Source organism: Arvicola amphibius, chromosome 4 (genome assembly GCF_903992535.2).
Source record: "Arvicola amphibius chromosome 4, mArvAmp1.2, whole genome shotgun sequence".
NCBI lineage: Eukaryota > Metazoa > Chordata > Mammalia > Rodentia > Cricetidae > Arvicola > Arvicola amphibius.
In genome coordinates, this window is record NC_052050.1 from 154,021,887 (window position 1) to 154,045,992 (window position 24,106).

Genomic DNA, 24,106 nt, shown 5'->3' on the forward strand with positions numbered 1-24,106 from the left:
GCATATAGTTAGAAAGAGAATCTTCTGTTTTGAAATCATTCTCCAAAGACATTGGGCCCACTTAGAGTGCAGAGGCTCCTGAGATTCAACATTCTGTCAAGGCTAGTTAAAGTCAACACACAGCAGGAAGACGGCAAGTCTGAGGGCAGCCTGGGATACATTTTGAGATGCTGTCTCAAAAAAAAAAAAAAAAAAAAAAAAGAGCAGAACAGCGTCTCCTCCTCCACTCAAAAGTACAAACATCAAATGGCACCGTGGTGGTATTAGCTTGTCTCTCTAGGGTGCTCACAAGAAGCAGAATCTTTGTAATTATTCACCCGGGTATCTGCTCCCACAAGGCATGTTCTGATGATTTCCCGTGGGCAGCGATTTGCAGGGCCTTACAGAAGTTCTTGCTCTGGGCCCAGGGATGCTTACATTGTTGTCAACCTGACAGGGTCGAGAGTCACCTGAGGGACAGATGCTAGGCACACCTGTGAGGAAACTATTTAGATCAGGCTAGCCTCTTGCCGTGCCTGTGAAGATTATCTTGAAGAGGTGGAGGCGGGACCGACCCCAAATGTGGGCGGAGCCATTTCTCAGGTTGGGTCCTACACTGCCAACAGGACAAAGGGAGCTGAGCTGGTGCATCCATTGCACCATTGCATTGTCTTTCTTACTGCAGACACAACCAGCTATATCAAGTTCCTGACACCTGACTCCCCAAAACCCTTCCTTGCCTGGGTTGCTTCTGTCAGAGTTATTTCTGCCACAGCAACAAGGAGGGTAACTAAAACAAACTGTACTTTCCAGAGTGAGCCAAAGTCTTCCCTGGCCTGTGCTCATTTATTATTTATTTGGGGGTTTTGCAACAGGGTTCCTCTGTGTAGCCCTGGCTGTCAAGGAACTCGCTCTGTACACCAGGCTGGCCTCAAACTCAGAGACCCAACTGCCTCTGCCTCCCGAGTGCTGGCATTAAAGGTGTGCACTGCCACGCCCAGCCTATGTTTTATTGTGCTCACAGTTCTCAGTGTCTTCTTTTGGGGTCAGCGTTTTTCCTTTAGGGAGTGGACACTACAGTCATGGGTTAACCTCTCTCCCCTCCAGTAGCTCTCAAGCTCTGCCCCTCGTGTGCTGCTGCTGACTCATGTGAACTCACTTCTTCCAGGTCAGGGAAGGGCTCTGGTTCCATCCTTTCCATCAGGGCAGCTGCTCTCACCAGTGACTCCCCAGTTCCTCCGATGTACCTGCAGCACCTGGGCCGGCTGTTCAGGTCCACGCGTGCTTGTGGTGAGGCTCTACTACCTTGTCACAGCCACAGGGAGTCCCGTCATCTGGAGGGCTCCTCGCTCAATAGTTTTCAAATGTATTTATTATGTTTATGTGTGTGCGTGGTTTTGCCTGTGTATATGTATCTGTGCCCTGTGCACACAGCACCCTGGGAAGCCTGAGTAGGTCACTGGATCCCCTGGAACTGGAGCTAAAGAGAAGGGTATGAGCTGCTATGTAGGTGCTGAGAACCAAACCCCCCTCCTCTGCTAGAACAGCAAATGCTCTTACCCACTGAACCATCTCCCCAGCCTCTCCTCACTCAGTCCTCAAGGGCCATTCCTGGCCTCGGCCTCTAATGAATCTAAAGTTCCTTTTGCCAACTCCCATGAAAATGCTGGCAGATTCTTTGTTGAAATAGCTGTGAGCTTACAAATTCAAGGAGAAATCGCATCTTATATGAACACAAATTCCCTGATTAATCTTAAGGAATATTGCAGTATGTTTTTTTTTTCTTACTCAAGGGTAACACACACCTTTTGAGAGATTTATCCCCAAATTTCTTGTATACTTTACTACTACTATACATTAAAACTTAAGAAGAAGACAAGATCTTTAGCTCAGACTGGCCTACATGGCTGAAAATGATCTCGAACTTCTGATCCCCCTGCCTCTCCCGCCCAAGTGCAGGGGTTACAGGCCCAATTGACTCTGCCTGGTTCATGCAGCACTGGGGATTGAACCCAAGTCCTCATGCATTCGAGGCAAGCGCTCTACCAATGGAGCTATATTCCCAGTCATTGCCCCTCTTCCTCAATCACATCTCATGACAGTGCAGGGGTGCCATCTTTATAACACACTAAACTATAAACTACCTGCCATAGTCTACGGCTCTCAGGGTATCAGCATCCCTGCCACACAAACCAACAGCAGCACGTCCTTTGACCTTTTCTATGGTTTTGGTGTGACCTTTGTGAACTTTAAAATGAAGCAAAACCAGCCTCCTTTCTAAGCAGTCCCCAGTAGTCCAGGTCTGCAAATCTCATGCTCCTCGCTGTTTTCCCTGACATGCTCCCCAGCCCTTTGGACCCTCTGCTCTTGTTATCCTAGTGTGGGATATGAGGATGTTAGAAAATGTGTCACCAGCCCTGCCCTTGGTTGCATCTCTGCATCTGTGACCTGTTCACCCAGGCAGCAGCAGATGCTCCATCTTCTGACATGACCTCATGGTACAGAGAAGGCACGGGCTATTGGGCCACTTGTCTTCTGTTGAGTGTTGAGACCTCCTTGGACTAGAGATGACGTGACTAGGGCAAACTTCAATTTTCCCAGTTTTAGGGACGTACTTCAAACCCAAGCTTCCTGTCTCCCTCCAGGTCTGGAAAACCACCGGCCACTTTCTGCAGCTTCTCCTACACACAGGTCGACTTTCTGTCTCTTCTGCATCTCATGGTTTCTTGCCTGTTCTAAGCTTTTGGAATGTGATCTAATTACAGACGTGACACCTTTGTTTAGGTTCTCAGGCACTCGATCATGCCCAGTATGGTCCAGTAAACATTCTTGTGAAGGAGGGACTCACGGACAGAGGCTGACAGCTGTCCTTTCTAGAAGCAGATTTCTTCACATGCAGGCCACCAGTCAGAAGAAACTTCACACTTCATCGCTTGCCCCGCCTTCTCTGCCTATGTCCCTAGCTCTGTATACCAGTGATACCTGGGATGATATCCACAGGGATTCTGGACCTGTCTGCTGGATCCCCACAGATGTGGCCACTATGGTAGTGACAGCCAGATGCGTCGCCCAAGGAAGTGTCACACTCACACCCCATGAGCCCACAGGTCTCGCAGGATCCGCAGTTTTCTCTTTCACCAGTGAGGAGCCCCTTACCGCTGCCAGAGACGCGGAGCTTGACTCCAAGGCCACGTGTGACTGCTCCATGCTGCTCTGGTCTCACCACCCCGAGCAGCGACTCAGAGAGGACAATGGTTCATACACACAGAGAACAAACCGAGCCGAGAACAGGAGCTGGTGGTTTTGTCACTGCTGAAAGGCTCTGGTTTCACAGAAAAATTCACCAATTGTGTGAGCACCTCGTGGTGCCACAACTAAACAGACCAACAAGAACACGGGCCCCTCATAAGCTACCACCTCCACAGGCTCCACACACTGTGCTGTGTGGTCTTCTGGTCCTGGTCTGGTTTCTTTCTAGCTCTCTAGCGATGATAAAGCACCTGAGCACGCAATGGGTGCTCCTTCTAACCCAGCAGAACGCATGGAGGCACTGACGTCAGCAGCCGAATAGCCCCTTGAAGGGCTGAACATGTACCCGAGGAGCCACTAACAGCTGAACAGTCCTGAGAAGGAGGGCTCACAGTTCGTCCTCGCAGGCCTCCAGTCATGAGTCTGCAGGTGAGCTGCACATGAACATTAGCTATACACATACTTAGAACATGCTGCTTACCTACCTTCTTTATCGCTCCGGGCACTGCCCATGAGGAACCTGGACACCAGGGGTGTGCTTGATAAGGACAGACAGGTGGAAATGAAGACACTCTGGGTGGGTCTGATCCGCAGAAGGTGTCCCCACCATAAGCCAAAGGCAATCATCAGCAGTGTCATGTAACAAGGTCCTTGTAAGGATATCCTCCACACCTTGAAAAGAACACAGATTCATACACATTCAGGGACAAGAGCCCATCTCTGAACTAGGGCCAGAGTAGAGAACTGGTATTTCAGGAAAGAAGGAACTGACAGCCCATATACTCAAACATAGTAAACACACATGCCAGGCTGTAACACACTCAGGCACAGACGCTAAGTGCGAGCATCTCACAGTATCCCTGGAGACTGGGTATAGCTCCCTTACCCCCACCAAATACAAGGTACTGAAGTCCTCTGATGCTTAACTCTTTTATTTTAAAATTTTATTTATTTACTTTTATGTGTATGGGAATTTTGTCTGCATATTTGTCAATGCACCGTATTCATGCCTGATGCCCATGGAACCCAGAAGAGCATGTCAGGTCCGCTGAGAATGGAATTACAGAAGCTTGTGAGCTGCCATGTGGGTGCTGAGAAATGAGTCTAGGTCCTCTGGAAGAGCAGCCAGTACTCTTAACCATGAGCCATTTCTCCAACTCTGCTCAAATCTTCCTATTAAAAAGGGGCAATATTTATGCCTTCCTGTAGATTTTAGGTCATCTCTAGGAGACTTATAAGTCTCAATACAATATAAAGGCTAAGCAAATATTTATATTGTATTAATTAGGGAATTAATGACAAAACAAACCTATTGTATATTCAGTACAGAAATACCTGTTTCTAAATATGTTCATTTTGCAGTTGGCTGAGTCCATGGATGCAGAACCCACAATATGAAACACTGACTATGGGTCATTTATACATGTGACTTCTCTGTTCCCTCTAGTATATGTATAAACACTGTTTGTTTGTTTTTTGAGACAAGATTTCTCTGTGTAGCCTTGGCTGTCCTGGAACTCACTCTGTACGCCAGACTGGCCTTGAAGTCAGGGATCCACCTGCCTCTGCCCTGTGGAGGGTGGAGCCATAAGGCGGAGGCCAACAGAGGCTTTCTACAGGGCTATCCTCCTATGGCTCTCCTGTGGATGCTTTGCATCCTGGGACCTTTGCATCCCTGCTCTACTGCTGGGTTAACAATTTCATTCTTCTGGAAATAGGAAGGTGGAGATGCTCCAAAGTTAGAGACAGATTTCCAACTCCTGTCACCTGAGCACTCAGCTGAGCACCCACAATGCCCAGTTATGGGTAGGGATGGGCAGCCCCACGGAGGCTGGTTCCAGATGCCCAGAGGCCTTTCTCTCCAGTCCTGTACTTGGCAGGCACAGTGGTGCTCTGGAGCAAACTCCCTTCTTAACACTCCTGCCACGAACAGAGGCACAGAGGCGTGCCCTGGGCTGCATCTCATGCAGCCGCTTCGGAAGCCAGCTCAGCAGTTCAGGCTCATGAATTCAGGGCAATTACTCCTGTGAGCACGGTTGGCAGTTTGGGGGGTTTTTTCTTTTGTTTTGTTTTTTAAACAGTCTCACCAACCCTCCAACGGCCTGGAGTTTAAGACTGCATCTGTCAATCACTAGCCATAAACTCAGGAACACACTCTACAGCTTCATTTCCACATCTGGAGGGAGGAACAGTGAGACTCAATGATCTCTGAGACAGAAGGACTCTGGGGTCCTTGTGAGATGAGATCATCTCCAGCACTTCTCCAGCACGTGGAGCGCGGGGGGTGGGGTGGGGTGGGGGAACAGAGGGCGGAGCTCAGGTACAAGTGGGGTCAGTCAGACAATCCGTTTCCAGTTAGCATGGGGCCCAGAATCCATTTGAAATGCAGCCTACAGCTCACCCTGGGTCAGACCATGTGGGCTTTATCCCCAGATGATTCCTGCAAAGAGGAATTAGGAAGCTCAGATTGGCAAACTTCCCACAATAGCTCTAATCCCCAGACAGCTGGGTACCAGCCCCACAGGCTGGTTAGGTTTCTCTTTCTTCAAGGCACATCCTTCTGAAACCCTAAAGTCAAGCAATACAGCGGGGCTTAATGCACCATGCCCACAGCTGCAAAGGGGCTGAACACCACGGGTGTACAGCAAGAACCTTCTAGGAGAGCAGAATATAAGAGAAGAAAACAACTCTGGCTCCCCATGATTCATAATTTAGAGAGAGGTAGTAACTGATGAACTGAAGATAAAAGCGAACAACGGTTGGTTCAGTAGCGCGAGCCTGTCATCCCAGCACTAGGGAGGGTGGGGTAGGAGGATCTGAGGTCAAGGCCAGCCCTAACTACAGTTAGACCAGTGTCTCAGAACAAAGAGAACAATTTAAGTCAGTTTCAAAGCAGGAAGGTCCAGGCCGGTTCAAGAACCCAGACTAAGCAGTCAGCAGGGATGGGCACTCAAGGTAGTGAGACTGCATGCTCTGCCATACTGGGAAGCTCTTCCAGACCCCAGGAACTCTGGCTGTTTCTAATCTGATGATTCAGAGTCCCCAGAGGGTGTCCAGCAACTGCTACCATTTCGGAAAACACTATCAGATGTTTTCTACCAACCACAAGCTGCATCCATGGAAGAGCCCGGCTGGTGTGAGTTGCTCATGCCCCTTACATTAGGCTGTCCTAAAGGCCCTGTCATTTATATCTTCATGAGAAGGTAGGAAAGACGGAAATCCTGAAACCTGTGGTTTGCTAAATCATACCAGTGTTCTGCATCCCAAACCAGGAACTGTGACAGTAACAAGCTGCATCTTGGCAACAAGACTGCAGAGCCGAGGCCTGTGTCTAGGTCGAGGGCTCCCACGCAGCACAGATGAGAGGAGAGGTGTGCAGGGCCACTAAACGAAGGCCTGAAGCAAACACAGGTCTCCTGGCCAACGTTCTTCTCCTCCCTCAGGGGCATCACCCCACAATACCCTCACTTGACAGAGCAAGAGCCCTTCCTTCAGGCTTTTCCCCTGTCTGGATCCCAAGGGCAAAAGCCCCCAGACAGCGCTACTCAGAACTAGCAGGGCTTTACAGTGCTCACAGCCACGATGCTAGCAATGTCACAGAATGTCTCTCACCATTGACCCTTGGGCACTACAGACACAAATTTAATTATGGAAACTAGGAGAAACATTAACAAAATTCTTCACTACAGATGATGTCCCAACTGACATCCAGGATGGGTCAGAGCCCTGCGGAAGGTCTTGTAGCTCATTATAGAGGAACAGAACTTTACCTGCCTTGCTTTCCATGAATTGCACTGTTTGCACCGAATGTCTCTAATTACACAATCCCAGACAAGCCAGTGTACTTGGAAACAGGGGGCACGTGTTCCCATGAAGCCTGCCCAAGATGGCACGTGATGGCTGGGCCTGGCTTATGCTAACACGGCTGGGCACCCCAGAAATCCCTCTACCCAAGCTTATTCTCTCCCTACTCCATGTTCCTCAAGAGAATGCATAGGAAAAATGGGGCCTTGTTTTTTAAAATTTAGCATCTAGAAGAATGGTTAAGGGGCTGGAGAGATGGCTCAGTGGTTGAGAGCATTGACTGCTCTTTCAGAGGTCCTGAGTTCAATTCCCAGCAACTACATGGTGGCTCACAGCCATCTATAATGAGACCTGGCGCCCCCTTGTGGCTTGCGGGCACACATGGAAGGGATGCTGTACACATAATAAATAATATTTTTTAAAAAAGAATGGTTAATTTTCTTTGAACTTTGAGTTTAGAAATTAACATCTGTGGTTTATGATGTAAGAAGCACACGAAAAGACCAAAGGCCCTGGAAGATGGCACTAACAGCTCAGAACTCCTTAGAAGAAGCAGCAGTGAGATCAGACAGATACCCTGGAAGATGGCACTAACAGCTCAGAACTCCTCGGAAGAAGCAGGCAGTGAGATCAGACAGATTAACAGAGCTTTCAGCAAAGTTTAAAAAAAAAGAAAAGAAAAGCAGACAGCTAGGAGTGGTAAACACACTTGTAATTCCAGTACATAGGAGGCAGAGGCAGGAGGATTGCCACAATGTTAAGGCTACCCTGGGCTACATAGTGAGTATCAGGTTCTATCTAGAGTCTACAGAGGATCTCAGCCAACAACAGCAACAAAAACAACAGCAACAAAAACCCTTTCACAGCACTACAAGGTGCCATGCAGGCTACTGGAGGAAAAAGGAATGATTAGTCATAACCAGCTGTGAGTCATGCAACCCATGGCAGTGACTGCCTTGGCAAGACATACCCACTGGTGCAATAGCAGCATAAACATTATAGGAGTAACCAACCACCTTCTGATTGGATGCAAGTCCCACTCCATGAGGTGAAACCCAAACTTGGCACCATTACTGAGTCAAGAACCTATGGCCTGATGGGACATAGGCTCTAGAGGGGGACCTAGCACTGCTGTTCTGCTAAATGAACATAGCATTAAACTGACTCCCAATGACTCAGTGTTATACCCGCAGATCACCTGAGCATATTCTATATGCGGGAGATGGTTAGTAATGCAGAGACCCACGACTGGCCAAAGCGCAGAGAATGAGAGACTGCAGAGTACAGTCTCCGCAGAGCCCTAAAGGGAACACGTATTCTGCAGCTCCTTTCCCAAGGCTCAGGGACCACCGTGGAAGGAAGTGTCAAAGAGTGTAAGAGCCAGAGGCAGTGGATGGCTACAAAGAAACATCTTGACACTGCAACTGTGACAGCAGGCACAAGCCCAAGCCAGATAAAATCCCAGCATGGAGACAGGCACACAGTCACACCCCTAGCTATGGCATGGATGGCAACTGCTCACTGCTGGGAGAGGGAGAGACAGCTTTTTCTAAGACTGCAGCCCCTTATAAGATGACCATGCTCTATCTTAAGACCATACATCCCAGAATATTTGGGGAGCATAAATTTGTATTACAGGTTAAAAAATAAAACAGACCCAATTTGGGCAGGCAGATCTGGGAAGAGTTGGGGGCCTGAATATGATCAAAATGTATTATATGAACTTGAACCTCTCAAATAATAAGAACGAGAGAGAGAGAGAGAAAAAGAGAGAGACAGACAGACAGACAGACAAAGTTGTGGGTTAGGGGAGTGGAGGTAGATATGGCGGAGATGGGGGAGGGAGCAAATATGAACAAAATAGATTTTTTAAAAGCCTCCAAAAATAAATGTGTCTTTTTTTTAGAAGTGCTGTAGAAAATTTGAAAAACAGAGAAGGGTGCAACCATGGCTGTCCCCTGTTGTCTCCTGTGTGTGCTTGCATCTTTACACTGCTATTGTGTAATATGCTTTCTTTCCATATCACTTCTGACTGTATGCAGCCCAGGCTGGAACCCTCTCAAAGGCCATCGCTTCAGCCACGGAGCCACCGCTTCAGCCACGGAGCCACCTCTTCAGCCACGGAGCCACCGCTTCAGCCACGGAGCCACCGCTTCAGCCATGGAGCCACCGCTTCAGCCACGGAGCCACCGCTTCAGCCACTGAGCCATCCCTTCAGCCACTGAGCCATCTCTTCAGCCACTGAGCCATCACTTCAGCCATGGAGCCATCTCGCCAGCCCCCGGTTTTGCTGAGGGTGAGTGCCATAACAAACTTTCCTTTGTTTCTGTACTCTAGTATTTCATGGCTACTTAACGTTCCATCAGGCAGTTAGGATGCTGATTAGCCATTACTTACTCAGATCATTTACAACATCCTCTAACATGTACTGATTTGTGGGGAGGTGCCACAGGCTGCCTAGGTGGGTTGGAGGACACCTTGCAGGAGTTGATCTCCTTCCACACTGTGGGTCCTGGAGATTAAATTCTGGTGGTCAGTGTTGGTGGCAATCCCTTTTACAGACTGCACCATTGCACCAGTCCCCAGCTGTCCTGTTTTGTTTATTTCTCTTGTTGTTTTGAGACAGGTCTCACTATGTAGTCCTAACTGGCCTGGAATTTACTATGTAGAGCGGGCTAGCCTTGAACTCATGGAGATCCACCTGCTCCTGCATCCTGAGCGCTGGGATTAGGTTAGGTGCCACCATACCTACCTTCAACATTTCTTAAACATGAGGAGTTAAAACTCCTTTGTTGGTAAATTTGTGTGCATATGGGTGTGCAAGTTGGGAGGAGGGAGAGGCAGCGAATGTGTGTGTACATGCAGAGCACATACATGCAGTGAGCAGGGGACACATGCTCGGTCATTGTACCGTCTGACCACCTGTTGGAGACAGGCTCTTTCCCTGTCCTGGGGGATGATTAGGGTAAACTAGGTGGCCAACAGGGCCAGGGATCTCCACTTTCTAAATACTAGACCTGGGGATATGGCACACCAAACCAGGTCTGCAATAGTACTAGTTTTATTCCCTAACACCTTCAATTTTTAAGAAGTTATTCCCTGTCCCTCCCATCCAGGCAGTGGAGGCGCACACCTCTAATCCCAGCACTCGGGAGGCAGAGGCAGGAGGATCTCACTGAGTTCAAGGCCAGACTGGGCTACAGAGTAAGTTCCAGGACAGCTAGGACTGTTATACAGAGAAACCTTGTCTTGAAAAAAACCAAAACAAACAAAAAACAAAACAACAACAACAAAAAGAAGTTATTTCCCTTGTTTTTGAGGTAAAAGAAAAATCTCTAGTTCATTTTTTACCTTAGGAACTTTCTTCTAGAGAAATTCACTGCGTATTAAGTCTCTATCATATTTTACCCTCAGTTCCACAGTTCCCTAGAGGGACCCATACAACGCCATCTGAAAATTCATCCCACTTACTAAGTTTTGACTTTTTCAAATTTATTATCTAAAAAAGTATCAAACTAAATTAAAATTCACTTATTCTTAACTATTATTTTTAAGAAATTAGTTAAAAAAAACCAAACACTTAATAGCCAAGAAGACTCTCTGTGAGTTCAAAAAAAGTGAGTAAACCTAGTTGCCCCAGGTAATGGCAGAGGGGTTGGGTCCTTACCTTCCTCAGCTTTTCTGGAGAAAACTCTAAGCCGACAAGAAACAGGGTGAAGAAGACCCCGAATTCTCCCAGGGTCTCCACCTGTACAATGGACTGAGAAACAAGGAAGCTTATTATTGGATGCTTTCTTTACTTTTCTTTACACGTTTTATTTATTTATTTATTTATTTATTTATTTATTTATTATGTATACAATATTCTTTCTGTGTGTATGCCTGCAGGCCAGAAGAGGGCACAGACCTCACTACAGATGGTTGTGAGCCACCATGTGGTTGTCGGGAATTGAACTCAGGACCTTTGGAAGAGCAGGCAATGCTCTTAACCGCTGAGACATCTCTCCAGCCCTTTACTAGTACATATTAATAAAAGAACACACACTGATTATGGAGGATATTCTCCAGCCCTCCACCCCCACCAAAAAACATGTTTTTTTAAATAAATGAATTCTGTGAATTTCCCTTATATATGAGATCTTTTTGACTTCCTACCTGTGCTTGTACATGCACACACACACACACACACACACACACGCACGCACACACACAAGCACATACACACACACACACACACACGCACATACTTTCTCAATTTGCTGGAGAAATATTTATTTTGATTATAGTTTCTATTGAGAAGCAGCTGTGGGGTTCACTGACTTTCAAATACATGGTCACTTCTGTCTTTGCTACTTTTGTTGTCAACACATGCGCGCACACGCACACACAAACACACACACACACACACACACACACACACACACGGACAAGCAACAGGCACTGAAGCAGAATTTAAGACCAATTCACCCTGGCTTCTTGTTTGGAAACGAGCATGTCTAAGTAGAGAAGTTTTTCTCGTGAAGTGAATTTTCCCATTTGGCCACATCCCCGAGATTCTGTTATGGAATCTGCTCTCTCTCTCTCTCTCTCTCTCTCTCTCTCTCTCTCTCTCTCTCTCTCTCTCTCTCTCTCTCTCGGCTCACTTGTCATTTGTTTTTAATACTGCCATACTAAATGAAAAGAAACAGGACAATATATTTAGGCTTTAATTTTTTAAGGTGTTCATGTGGTTGGTTCAGTGTTCCTGAGTCCCTGTGCCATCCTGAACCCAGCATGAACCAAGTTTGCAGCATCCTTGCTCCGTGTTTATCTACGCCTTTCGCCTTCAGCCTTTTTTACTGCTCTACGTTTACCGCACCTCGTTCACAATGCTCTTGTTTGTACACCATCAAGTCTATCTTTCCGCATGGGAACCTGTCCACTTACTGTCCAGCCAGATGTTATTTCCTTGACATCTTTTTGTTTTTATGCCTCCTTACTTTACTCCTATTTTGTTTTTATTTCCCTTCCCTTTTCTGAATCAGATCATCTCTACAATGCCAAAACAATACACTTAAATCTCCATTTCTCAACAATGAAAGCCTATCAAGCTCCTAGAGGGAAACGCTGCTGGTCTGGTCCTGCTGACCACGCCCCACTTTTAGCTAGGATGCTCTTGGATCTTTACTCAGAATCACATCACCTTCTTGTGGTACAGGTAATTGAGTACCCGCAGTACGCAGGTGTTGTGTGGCCCAGTTACTCTAACCTGGCAGTTTGTGAGAGATCTCTGCTCCTGTGTGCTTCCTTTTACCCTCAACACTCTAGATAGGAAAGGGATGAGGCAGAGGGATTTTTCTCCTTAATCTTACTATACTGTTCTAAGTCGGTGGAAATATTTGGGCATAATATAAACCTGGAGCACAGTTCACTGTGCTGTGAAGCCTTTGAGACCCTCCCGGGATGGAGGGCTACTTCCACATCAGGTTATTTCTTCCTAGAAGGCAGCAGGCTCGGAGTCTGAGCAGGCTAGGCAGACAGCCCTTTTCCTGGCCAAAGATCATTTATTGTTCAGATCAGTCTGCAGCCTGAAGTCACTGAGCTCTTCCGACCCAGTTCAAGAACTGTGGACTAGTGCGCCCCACAGGGCCCTGCGCACTGCCTCCTTCCATTCCCTCGGGGTGTCTCAGCGAAATGAGGAGGGTTCTGAAGCTGGTCCTGTGCTCTCGACTGTTCCCTCACAGTGAACTAGCAGCGCCCGCTCTGGGCGGCCTCTTCCCACTGTCACTCCACCCCCACCCAGTAGACTTAAGCGACATACTCAAAAATGGCGAGGAACCCTTTCTTTCCTGCCGGAAGTGTGTTTATTTCCTTATGACAGGGATGATCACCCTGTTCCTGAGATGGCTTCAGGTCTACTGACTCTTGAGACTGGGACTTCAGTCATCTCCCCAAACCACAGGAACTGCATAAAATTACACTGAGATCAACATTTCCAGTTGATTTATCGTCTGAATGTTGGTCTGGAACCCAACATTCATGTGGCCATCACATCACCAGAAATGCAATTTTTGATGTTAACATAATTTAAAGAGACAGACAGCCTGTTATCAAGTCCTCTTGCCCCAAGAAATGCAGTATTCCCATGGATTAAAGAAAGCATCAAAGACATCTTAGAGTGGTATCTTCACTGACTTGAGCTCAGATCTCTTTGGTCTCCATTCGTGCACCTTTTGCATCTTATTAGACACTAAAACAGTGAGAATTATTCTTACCTTAATACTGTTTAGTCCTGACGGCCCCAGAAGCACACCACAGATTATGTATCCAAACATCGTAGGCAAGCCTATTGTTGTACACAGCCAGCCACAAGGTAAGGACAGCATTCCTATGGTCACAATGTCCTACACAGAAAGAAAACAATAATAAACAGAGTGGTCAGCTGCGAGGGGGAACGGGACGGAGATCATCGATTTCATCTCATCCCGTGAGAGTCAGAGGGTGAGCTCTCACTCCTGATGTCTCACACAGACGCTGAGAACCCTAAACTGTGCTCTAGGAGACAAGATTCAATTCTGATCAGGTTGGTTTGTTTGTTCAAGCTCTCTAAAAACATTCTAGGATCCAAGAACACTTGAGTCCCATTGAATGTTCTGGCCCCAGGTCCCTGAGAGCTCACATGTTAATTCATGATACCTTGGATTTCTCACTACTCAGTAAGCGATACAGTAAAATCCAGCATGGTACTGGGGCCCCCAGGTGAGGGAGACTTGGGGCAGGTATTTACCCAGCCTCTAATATTTCATGGAAATTATTTATTCATCACAAGAGGAGGGGAAGAGAACTTTTCAGAGGGTCCCCAACCTCCATGGAGGGATCTGATGGTGTCAGCTGAGGAATCAGCTCTAGGACAATTCAGTCATAACCATGGGCAGCAGCACCAAGCATGAGCTTGGTTCTCTGCAGGAAGAATCAGCAGCTGGGCAGAGCCCCTGGGCATCCTGTCTTGTCTCCCATCAAGAGAGGCTGTTTAAGACTCAAACGTGGTGCTGTCTGCCTGTAATCCTAGCACTTGGGAGGCTAAGGCAGGAGGCCTGCTGAGAACTCAGGCCAAACTGCACTACATAGTGAGCTCAGGGCCAGCCCAGGCTTCATAGTGACAGCCTATCTCAACAAAAGAAAAGAAGACAAGGAAGGCTTCTCAGAGAACAGGTGAGTGATCAGGTGGAGTCTCTGACAGAGAGAAGGATGGCATCCGGTCTGAGGCAGGAGACGGCTGGCTCAACCTCGCTGGCCAGCCCCAGGCTGATGGCTACGGCTTGCCTTTATGAAGTGGTGGTCTGCACGCGGGATAGTTGAATCTCGGGGCTTGGTCAGAATATACTGGTTGTTTTGGGAATCGATAAGCATGCTGAGGCCCAGGCCGTCCTCCGCTTCCCGCTTTGTGATATTCTGCTTGGAACTGGCCTCCTCTTCCTCCACTCTCAGAACCGCCTCAAAGTTGACCCCCTTGACCTGGAAGCATAACCAATGTTATACAACTAGAATCAAGTGCTTTCACCTCAGCAGCTAAAGACTGAAGACGGAAAGAGTAACGAAATGTTTGTGTCCTGTGGCTGAAGGATCAGTGGTGCTGAGTCTGGGGCCAGGGTCTGCGATCCCATCTTGTGCAGGGAGGCACAAGGATTCCAAGTTCAAGACCTACCTGGACTCCTGAGGGAATTCAAGGGGGGCACGGGCAAGTTGGCAAGACTCCATCTCACAATAAAAGTGAGAAGGCTGGGTGTGTAATCCAGGGGTACGGCACTGAGTGTGTAATCCAGGGGTACGGCACTGGGTGTGTAATCTAGGGGTATAGCACTGGGTGTGTAATCCAGGGGTACGGCACTGGGTGTGTAATCCAGGGGTGCAGAACTGGGTGTGTAATCCAGGGGTGCAGAACTGGGTGTGTAATCTAGGGGTACAGCACTGGGTGTGTAATCCAGGGGTGCAGAACTGGGTGTGTAATCCAGGGGTGCAGAACTGGGTGTGTAATCTAGGGGTACAGCACTGGGTGTGTAATCCAGGGGTGCAGAACTGGGTGTGTAATCCAGGGGTATGGCACTGGGTGTGTAATCCAGGGGTATGGCACTGGGTGTGTAATCTAGTTGTATGGTACTTTTCTAGCAATGTGCACAGCCCTGGCTTCAATACGCAATACTTCCAACAAACCAACCAAACAAACAAACCCAATAACATCCATTAGCCAGAATTAGGGAATTTTTCAACTAAAGAATTTAGAGGTAAAAATATTAGGACTTAAGCTACTTCCAAACATCCGCTTTCCTTGATTTATGGTATATTCTTCCAAATATTTGCAGCTCTAGAAAAACCTTACAGCTCTTCTCCGAACCCGGAATGAACTAAGCGCCCCTTTCCCTCCCTGTTTTCTATTCTCCCCGCACACCAGCATTTTCTCTGATTTGTTTTCAGCCCATAACTGCTTATAGGTTCCCCAAGACCTACAATTCTTGGCATCAGTATGAATTTTCCCTTATGATCTTAACATCGGATAAATGAGAAGCCTAAATCCTATTTCTGCTATAAACCTGTCTTTTGCAGAATTTAACAGATACCCCAATAGATAAGCACAAAAAACTCAACCACCCCAAATCCCTAGTCTAGAGCCCCAACCCAAGCTGAGTGGTAAAGCTAGGGCCTGAGACAAGTCATTCATATGGGAGCAACTGCAATTGTTATGAGAGAAAGCAGGCTAGCTAGCTCACTTCTGAGGACAAGCCACATGAATTCGATGTGGCACAGAGTGTTTTAGTGTATCCTCTCATCCTCAGCTTCCCTAAGACGTACATGTGAGCATCTTGAGCATGCCAGGGCCCGTGATACCATAAGGGCTTAGCAGGCGGAGAAGTCACCCTGGAGTGCTGCTTACCGATTTATTGTCGTCGAAGGCATGCTCCTCTATCTCCTCCTCCAAACGGTCCGCAGCTTTCCTCACGTCTTCAAGAATCTCATCGAGCATGGATAGACTCTTGTTTTGATGTTGCATGTTTTTAAGGGCTTCCACTTGGTGTTTTTCTGCAGCAAGGAGTTCCACATACTCTGTCTCTTCCTAACGATTTGTAAGAATTGAAGATATGGTGAGGGTTTACACCAGGCTATGACTTCCTTACGTCCACTAAGGGCTCTGATCTGGATTAGACCTAGGTCGAGGGGCCATCTTACAGGTGCAACTCTAACTCTGACCAGCAGAGGGAGTCAAACATTCTTAACTGCTCATTCATATATATATATATATATATATATATATATACACACACACATATACACACACACATCTACACATACATACATATATATACATATATACATACATATACATACATACATACATACATATATATATATATATATATATATATATATATACACACACACACACACACACACACACTGAGCTTATAGTGAAAAAAAACATGCAGGGCAAGCAACAAGGAAACAGCAAAGAAGCATCCTAAGCAGGCTTGCTCACCACCCATGGAGGTCCTCTGCTAACAGCAAACCATGCACTGAGCACAGCAACGCCGCAAGGCATCGTAGTGCCATGTATGGCTATCTAGCTACTTTCTGAGTTTACAGGTAGCATACAATCCAATCCCAGCCAGTCTGAGCTGAGCACTAGGATTTACATGACATGGGTAGGTGCCTTCTGGAAGCAATGATGGCACAGACAGGGCTGTGAGAGAGGCTCCCTCCAGCTAGCCCTCCTAATTTTGTGTGTCGCTCCATCCCAGTCTCCCATCCCTGCCAGATCCCTGGACAGGGCAGGTTCCCCCCAGACTGGAAGCTGACCTTAATGGCAGCCTCCCTCAAAGCCTCCAGCCGCTGCTTGCTGCTCTCCTTCATGTTGACCACATCTCTGTAATCCCCCTGCAGGGCTCTCTGCAGCCCGTAGATGGCCTGGAAGACGGAGTTCTCACTCTCGTTCAGTTCTTTCTGGAAGATCTCAAACGTGTGCACCTGGAAGAGCTTCTCCTCCCCCGAGAGCGTGGCATCCTTCTCCACGGCTCGGATGGCGCTCTTCAGTTTGTTCAGCACGACGTTCTTCTGCCGTAGGAGCCCAGTGAGCCTCCGGCAGCTGTCCAGGACCCACTGCTTCCTCTGGGTGGCGGTGGCCCCCTTCCCGCGGTGCAGCTTGATGGCATGCTTCGCGACCTCCTCGTGCTCGGCAGCGCTGGCTAGCAGGTGAAAGCACGGGAGCAGCATCCAGAAGAGGCTCTCATCCAGGACCTTCATGGCCCAAGGACGAGGGACGGGGTGCAGGGCCTTCTGCTACATCCAGCTTGCATCTTACATGCACATTCTCAGCTGGAAAAACAGATAAGACATTACATCAACCTCTGAACTACTGTATTCAGATTACAACCAAACACTGAACGTTAAAGCACCATAAGTGGCGAATAAAGGAGCTTCCTCGACTTTAGAGACGACTTTAAAAGCTGAAAACATAGCCCCGCTAGGCAACAATGTCACACGCCTGTAATCCCAGGATGTAGGAGAGGGAAAAAGAAGATTCAGCTGGGAGCTCAAGGCCAGTCTACACCACAGAATGTCGTCTCAAAACAAGCCAACAACTAGAGCAGTAAGTAAATCATACAGCTTCATAAACTGACACGTGTGATAGACAGAACCTATCCACTCAAGAGGAACCACGTGTTTCTGGGTGGTGGTGCTGCACGCTTTTGATCCTGGAACTCAGGAGGCGGAGGCAGGCAGAGGCAGGCGGAGCTTTGTGAATTCAAGGCCTGTCTGGCCTACAGAGTGAGTTCCGGGACAGCCAGGACTACAGAGAGAAACCCTGTCTCAGGAAAAAAAATAAAAAGCAGAAGAAAAAAAATCAACTTTCCCATCACATGGGAAGTCACTGTCTTTGAAGGTGCTGAGTGGCACGCTCGGCCACTCTGTTTGCTTCCTGGAGCCTTGGGGAGTATTGTCAGTTTTCCCAGGTCAGCCGTAGTTAATGAAGCAGACACGCGAGAGTCTGACGCTCCTGGAACTCTAGGACTTGACCAAAGGCTCAAACCTCTTCCACCACTGAGACATAGGCTCATCCTCCTTTCCTCTGAAGGGAGACTAACACCACATATCAGAGTTTGGCAAAAAGAACAGAGAACCTGGATTCTGATGTCTCACTTTGGGGTGTGAGGAGGTCTTGGAGACCGCTGCAGCTGAGACGATGAGAAGACGCTGCCTGAGGCAGGTGACAGCAGTGTCTTAGAAGCTGGTGGCTGCAGTGCTCAGTAATGGTCACTGAGAAGGAATGACCTTGGAGGCTGAAAAACAGACCAAATCAGAAACAAAGATTAGACAGGTCTGGTGAGTTAAACTCTTAAGAGTCACCCATGGAACCGGCTGGACAGGGACCCTGATCACAAGGACTTATGCCCACAGAAAAAAATTAATGTTTGTACAATTGAGACATTTTCTTAATTGAGGCTTCCTTCTCTCAGATGATTTTAGCTTGTGCCAAGTTGACACAAAACTAATCAAACAATTGAAATCACCAAGAAAAGACCACGTTGTGGCTGAAAGCCAACTGTCAGGTTTCAGCAGGGCTTGGGCAGTCTGGCTGCTCGGCCTGGCTAGAGACGCACGGAGAAAGAACTCACTGCTTCGGTAGCTTTACTCTGTGCCAGTATCAACACAGCTTTACCCACCCGGGTGATCAACCGACAAGCAAACTGACTATTTCCTCCTACATGGCAATAAACCGGATCTGTTACCTCTATGCTTCCTGATGCCCTCCTCCTGCTCCCAAGGGGCGTAGTCCCGCTTTAGAAGGGCACACTGTGGCTTCTCCAGAACTAGGGCAGGAACTTGGGATCCTTCGTTTTTGCTTCCCATCACTCATCGTCCCCCACACATCAAGATCTCCAAATGTGATTATTTTATAGATCTCACGCCTCAGAAGACAGTGCGTGTGTGAGAAAGGCATATTACACTCATTTCTGCTTCCTTCCCCAACCAGGTCCCTGAAATCAGTCATCTTTCAGTTCATACAGGAGAGAGTTAATTTTTATAACAACTTTTTGAGGATTCAGTTGTGCAAACAGGAATATTTCTCATAAAAGATACTTATAAACATAAACATGATTGAAATTATCTAGACACCCATATAATATGGCACCCTTTTCCTAAGTTCATTTTATTTTACCTTTTTTAAAATATTTATTTATTTATTATGTATACAATATTCTGTCTTGTGTGTCTGCCTGCAGGCCAGAAGAGGGCACCAGACCCCATTACAGATGGTTGTGAGCCACCATGTGGTTGCTGGGAATTGAACTCAGGACCTTTGGAGAGCAGGCAATGCTCTTAACCTCTGAACCATCTCTCCAGCCCCTTATTTTACCTTCAAATCTGCCTACAAGATCCTATATATTTTATATAGTATTTTTTAAAATTTAGTAAATTAGTAAACATTTTTAGTATGCTGCTATTTTTTAATTGCTTAAAAAGACATTTTGGTAGGTGGGATGGTGTACACTTGCAATCCAAATACTCAGGAAGCTGAACTAAGGCAGAAAAGCCAGGAGCTCAAGGTCACTGTGAACTACATAGAAAGTCTGAGGCCAGCCGGGGTTACATAAGAAGAGCACATGTTCCCCTAAAAGCAATAATGACAATAATAAAATGGAAAGACTCTCTGGTTTTCTGCAATACTGAACAGCCACATACAACAGCTTGGATAGATCACAACACTGACTGGAGAGATTCCCCCAAAGGCAAAACGATGTAAAGTCTACCTAGTGCTCTCAAAATGACAGCATGGGAGGAAGGCCGGGTGGATGAGTGGTCCTTAGGGTTAGGAGCAGGAGGTGGTGGCAATGGCTGCTAAAAGGAGTAGGAGGGACTCCCAAGAGCTAGGCAGGCCTGAACAGACGAGGGCAAAGATGCTCACACACACTTACTCACCTGGGGCTCGCACAGCTGAGCCACTCTCAACAGCAGACAGTCTGAACAACATCCCAAATTTGACTGCTGACAACTTCCTGCTAGTATACAGCCCAGAGGGCAAAACGCTGCTCCTAGAGAAAACAAGTGAAGGATCCACTTCACCTGATTTCCTTATTAGTCTTAAGACTGAGTCGGAAATTAATAAATGACCTCCTGAAACTGAAAAGCTTCTGTAAAGCAAAGGACACTGTCAACAAGACAAAATGACAGCCTACAGAATGGGAAAAGATCTTCACTAACCCCACATCAGACAGAGGTCTGATCTCCAAAATATACAAAGAACTCAAGAAATTGGACACCAAAAAATCATATAACCCTATAAAAAAATGGAGTACAGACCTAAACAGAGAACTCTCAACAGAATTTAAAATGGCTGAAAGACACTTAAGGAAATGGTCAACATCTTTAGTCATCAGAGAAATGCAAATCAAAACAACTCTGAGATTCCATCTTATACCTGTAAGAATGACCAAGATCAAAAACACTGATGACAACTTATGCTGGAGAGGTTGTGGGGAAAAGGGAACACTTCTGCATTGCTGGTGGGAATACAAGCTGGTACAGCTCTTTTGGATGTCAGTGTGGCAATTTCTCAGAAAACTAGGAAACAACCTTCCTCAAGACTCAGTAATACCAATTTGGGGTATATATCCAAAGGAATGCTCAATCGTGCCACAAGGACATGTGCTCAACTATGTTCATAGCAGCTTTGTTCGTCATAGCCAGAACCTGGAAACAACATAAACATTTAAAATGTTTTAATCACTTAGGACTTTTCATGACAATGAGACATGTCTGCTCCTGGCAGCACCAATTACTTGAAGAGGAAGATGGGCATTGAAGAGGCTCCTTATGGAGTTGCTTAGCCATTTGAACAAGAAACTGCTCTTGCCTGGACTGCTTGATGAACAGGACATGCAGGACCCACAGAGAAATGACTGCTGAACTTGCCTAAAGGTAAGATGATCCTTCAGGGTTCATGTTTCATGTGTCTGCCAGACATTCTGCAGGACACAGAAGAAAGCGACTGACAAACTGCCAATATAGGTGGAACTGTCTTTGAAATTTCCTGCTTTGTAGAAAAGTCTGTTGGGCCTGTAGGCTGAAGATGGATGCCCCAACGGTACAAAAGAACTTTGGGTGACTGCCCAGGCAGTGAGATGTCTCTGTCAATTCTAGAGTTTTGGAAGTTGCTCACGATGTGCTTCCTCTTTTGGACCTATAGCAAGGCAGGACTTAGCTAGGCGGTAAGGGGGGAGTAGCGGGGTGGGGGGGCCATGGGACAGGACACTAAACTGAACACTGGGAGAAAGAAGGTAGAGTCAGGAGAAGCCATGTAGCTCCACCAGAGACAGACGCCAGAACTTTACCCGGTAAGCCACAACCTCATGGCAATACACAGAGTAATGGAGATGGGTTAATTTAAGATGTGAGTTGGCCAGAAATACGCTTAAGCTATTGGCCAAACAGTATTGCAAATAATATGGTTTCTGTGTGATTATTCTGGGGCTGAGCAGCCGGGAACAAACAAGTAGCCTTCATACAATACAAAAGAATCATAAATTTTACTTCAAAACTTATTAAGAACAAAACAATCTTAGTATTCATTTTTGAAACACTGTATTACTACATAAGCCAGGCTACCATCAGGCTCCTCATTCTCCTGCCTTAGCCTCCAAGGTAGAAGTTCTCTACACTACAATATTTGAGTAGGCTAAAGAAGAGGAGGTAGATGGGACAGCAAAGAAAAATCTCAATGGGAAAAAAAAATTACTGAATTAAAACACTTTGGTTTAAAGCCTATTTATTATTTATCTGTTTACTTATTTTTTGATACAGTCTCACTGTGTAACCCTGGCAGACCTCAAACTCACAGAGATCTGGCTGTCTCTGCCTCCCAAGTGCTGGGATTAAAAGTGTACTCTACCAACAGCAAAATTCATTTTAAATTCTAAAGGACATTTGAAAAGGGCATTTACACCCCCATATACCCACATCAGGTAGTTGGCAAAGACAAAGTCTACGAATTCATACCTAAAAGAGGAAATAAATGACAGAAGAATTCTCGTGAGCCCTGAGGAGAGTTTTAAAGCATTGTGTGAACATTAGAGTACTACTCATTGGTCAAAACAATGACATCTTGAAATCTGCACGCTAATGGATGGAACTAGAAAACAACATCCTGAGTGGGGTAGCCCAGACCCAAAAAGAGAAATATGGTATGTACTCACTCATAAGTGGACACTGGCTGTAAACAAAGAAGCCTACAGTTCAACGAAGTGAGCCTATAGTTCATGATTCTAGAGAAGCTATGTAACAAGGTGAACCCTAAGAAAAATATACATGGACCTACCTGGAAAGTCGAAATAGACAAGATCACCTGACAAAATTGGGAGCATGGGGGTGGGGGAGTAGGAAGGCTGGAAAGGGAAGATGAAGGGAGAAAAGGTGGGGGGAGGAGAACTTGGGGGAACAGGATAGTCAGATGGAGGAAGGACAGAGATGAGAGCAAGGAAAGAGATATTTTGATTGAGGGAGCCATTATGGAGCTAACAAGAAACCTGGCACTAGAGAAATTTCCAGGAATCCATAAGGATGACCCCAGCTAAGACCCTAAGCAATAGAGGAGAGGGGACCCGAACTGGCCTTGCCCTGTAGTCAGACTAATGAATATCTTAAATGTCACCATAGAACCTACATCCAGCAACTGATGGAAACAGAGGCAGAGACCTGCATCAGAGCACTGGACTGAGCTCTCAAAGTTCAGTTGTCGAGTGGGAAGAGAAAAGAGGTCAAGACCATGATGGGGACACCGACTGAGACAGTCTACCTGAGCTAATGGGAGCTCACCAACTCCAGCCAGACAGGGAAGGACTCAGCATAGGACCAAACTAGTCCCTCTAAATGTGGTGACAGTTGCATGGCTGGAGCAGACAGTGGAGCCCTGGCAGTGGCACCAGGATTTATCCCTACTGCATGTACTTGCTTTATGGGAACCTATTCTCTTTGGATGGATACCTAGCTCAGCCTAGATACAGTAGGAAGGGCCATGGACTGTCTCCAAAGCAATGTGCCTTACCATCTCTGAGGAGTGGGGGGGGGCAGGTGGAGGGAATGGGAGGAGGGGAGTGGAAACTGAGATTGGTATATATAATGAAAAAAGATAGTTTGTTTTCCTTTTAAACAAAATCTTAAAAAGTGAAAAAAAGTACTGTGTTAAACTATTAGGCAGGGGAGAGAAGCATCTCACTAGTCTGCCAATCCTTGAAACTACTTGGGAAAAAAGAAACACCAAAACATAATATGGAAGAGGAATAAGGTGTCATGAACCATAGCTTCTTGATGGTGTACAAAAGGTTGTTCAAATAGCTACTTATTTGTTCAGGAGGTTCCAACTCAAGTCTACAAAGAAAGGAGACAGAACCTACTTCCTAGTCAGTTGCCTGTGTCTGTTCTTTCTCTAGTTAGAAAAGCCAAAGAGGAGACAGAGACTGTGAAGAACGAGGCCCTTTCGTCGGCAGCAAATATTTCTCCGTGTAAGCAAATCTAACCTGTGCCCCACATAGACGAGCTAGATGCTGAAAACGAAGGCGCTAGGGTCTATGCGGTCCTACCCTCCTTTTAATAGTTGGCAAAAGGCTGGAGGTAGAGGTTAAACCTACTGTGCTAGAGGGACCTTCCAAGTCACTTTCAACAGACTTGATTGAACACACACGCACGCGCGCGCACACACACACACACACACACGCACGCACACACACACACACACACACACACACACACACCAAAAAACCCTACACCCAAACTAAGACCTAGGAATCCCCGAGTAATGTGTAAACCGTCTTGGTTGCTTGCTGACTACACCTCTCAGGCTGTTTAAGCTTTCAAGTGTTGCGGGACACCGCACTTCCTGCACCGCACCCTCCCTCAAGACAATCTTGGGGGGTTCATTTCCAGATATGCCTTTAAAAAGAGGTTGTCTGTCTCAGTACCTCGGTGAGCTGAATCCTCGAGTCTAGGTTAAGTATTGAGAAGGGGAGCCCCTTCCCACCCTCAGAAAAGAAATCACTGGAAAGGGAAC

General features: G+C 46.8%; 1 protein-coding gene across 5 annotated transcripts in view; it reads right to left on the reverse strand.

Annotated features, from left to right (window-relative positions):
• Tmco3 (transmembrane and coiled-coil domains 3) overlaps window positions 1-24,106 on the reverse strand; it is a 38,441-nt gene that overhangs the window by 13,339 nt on the left and 996 nt on the right. For 3 of the 5 annotated variants that reach the window (XM_038324865.2, XM_038324866.2, XM_038324862.2), the window contains exons 2-8: window positions 18,183-18,341; window positions 16,861-17,376; window positions 15,941-16,120; window positions 14,335-14,526; window positions 13,287-13,415; window positions 10,700-10,792; window positions 3,714-3,900 (exon numbers count right to left, since the gene is read on the reverse strand). In XM_038324865.2, the coding sequence (XP_038180793.1) occupies window positions 3,714-3,900; window positions 10,700-10,792; window positions 13,287-13,415; window positions 14,335-14,526; window positions 15,941-16,120; window positions 16,861-17,304 (1,225 nt within the window). In that variant the 5' untranslated portion in view covers window positions 17,305-17,376; window positions 18,183-18,341. Of the gene's footprint in view, window positions 1-3,713; window positions 3,901-10,699; window positions 10,793-13,286; window positions 13,416-14,334; window positions 14,527-15,940; window positions 16,121-16,860; window positions 17,377-18,182; window positions 18,342-19,983; window positions 20,097-24,106 lie in introns of all 5 variants that reach the window. The other 2 variants (XM_038324863.2, XM_038324864.2) reach the window with 2 other exon arrangements.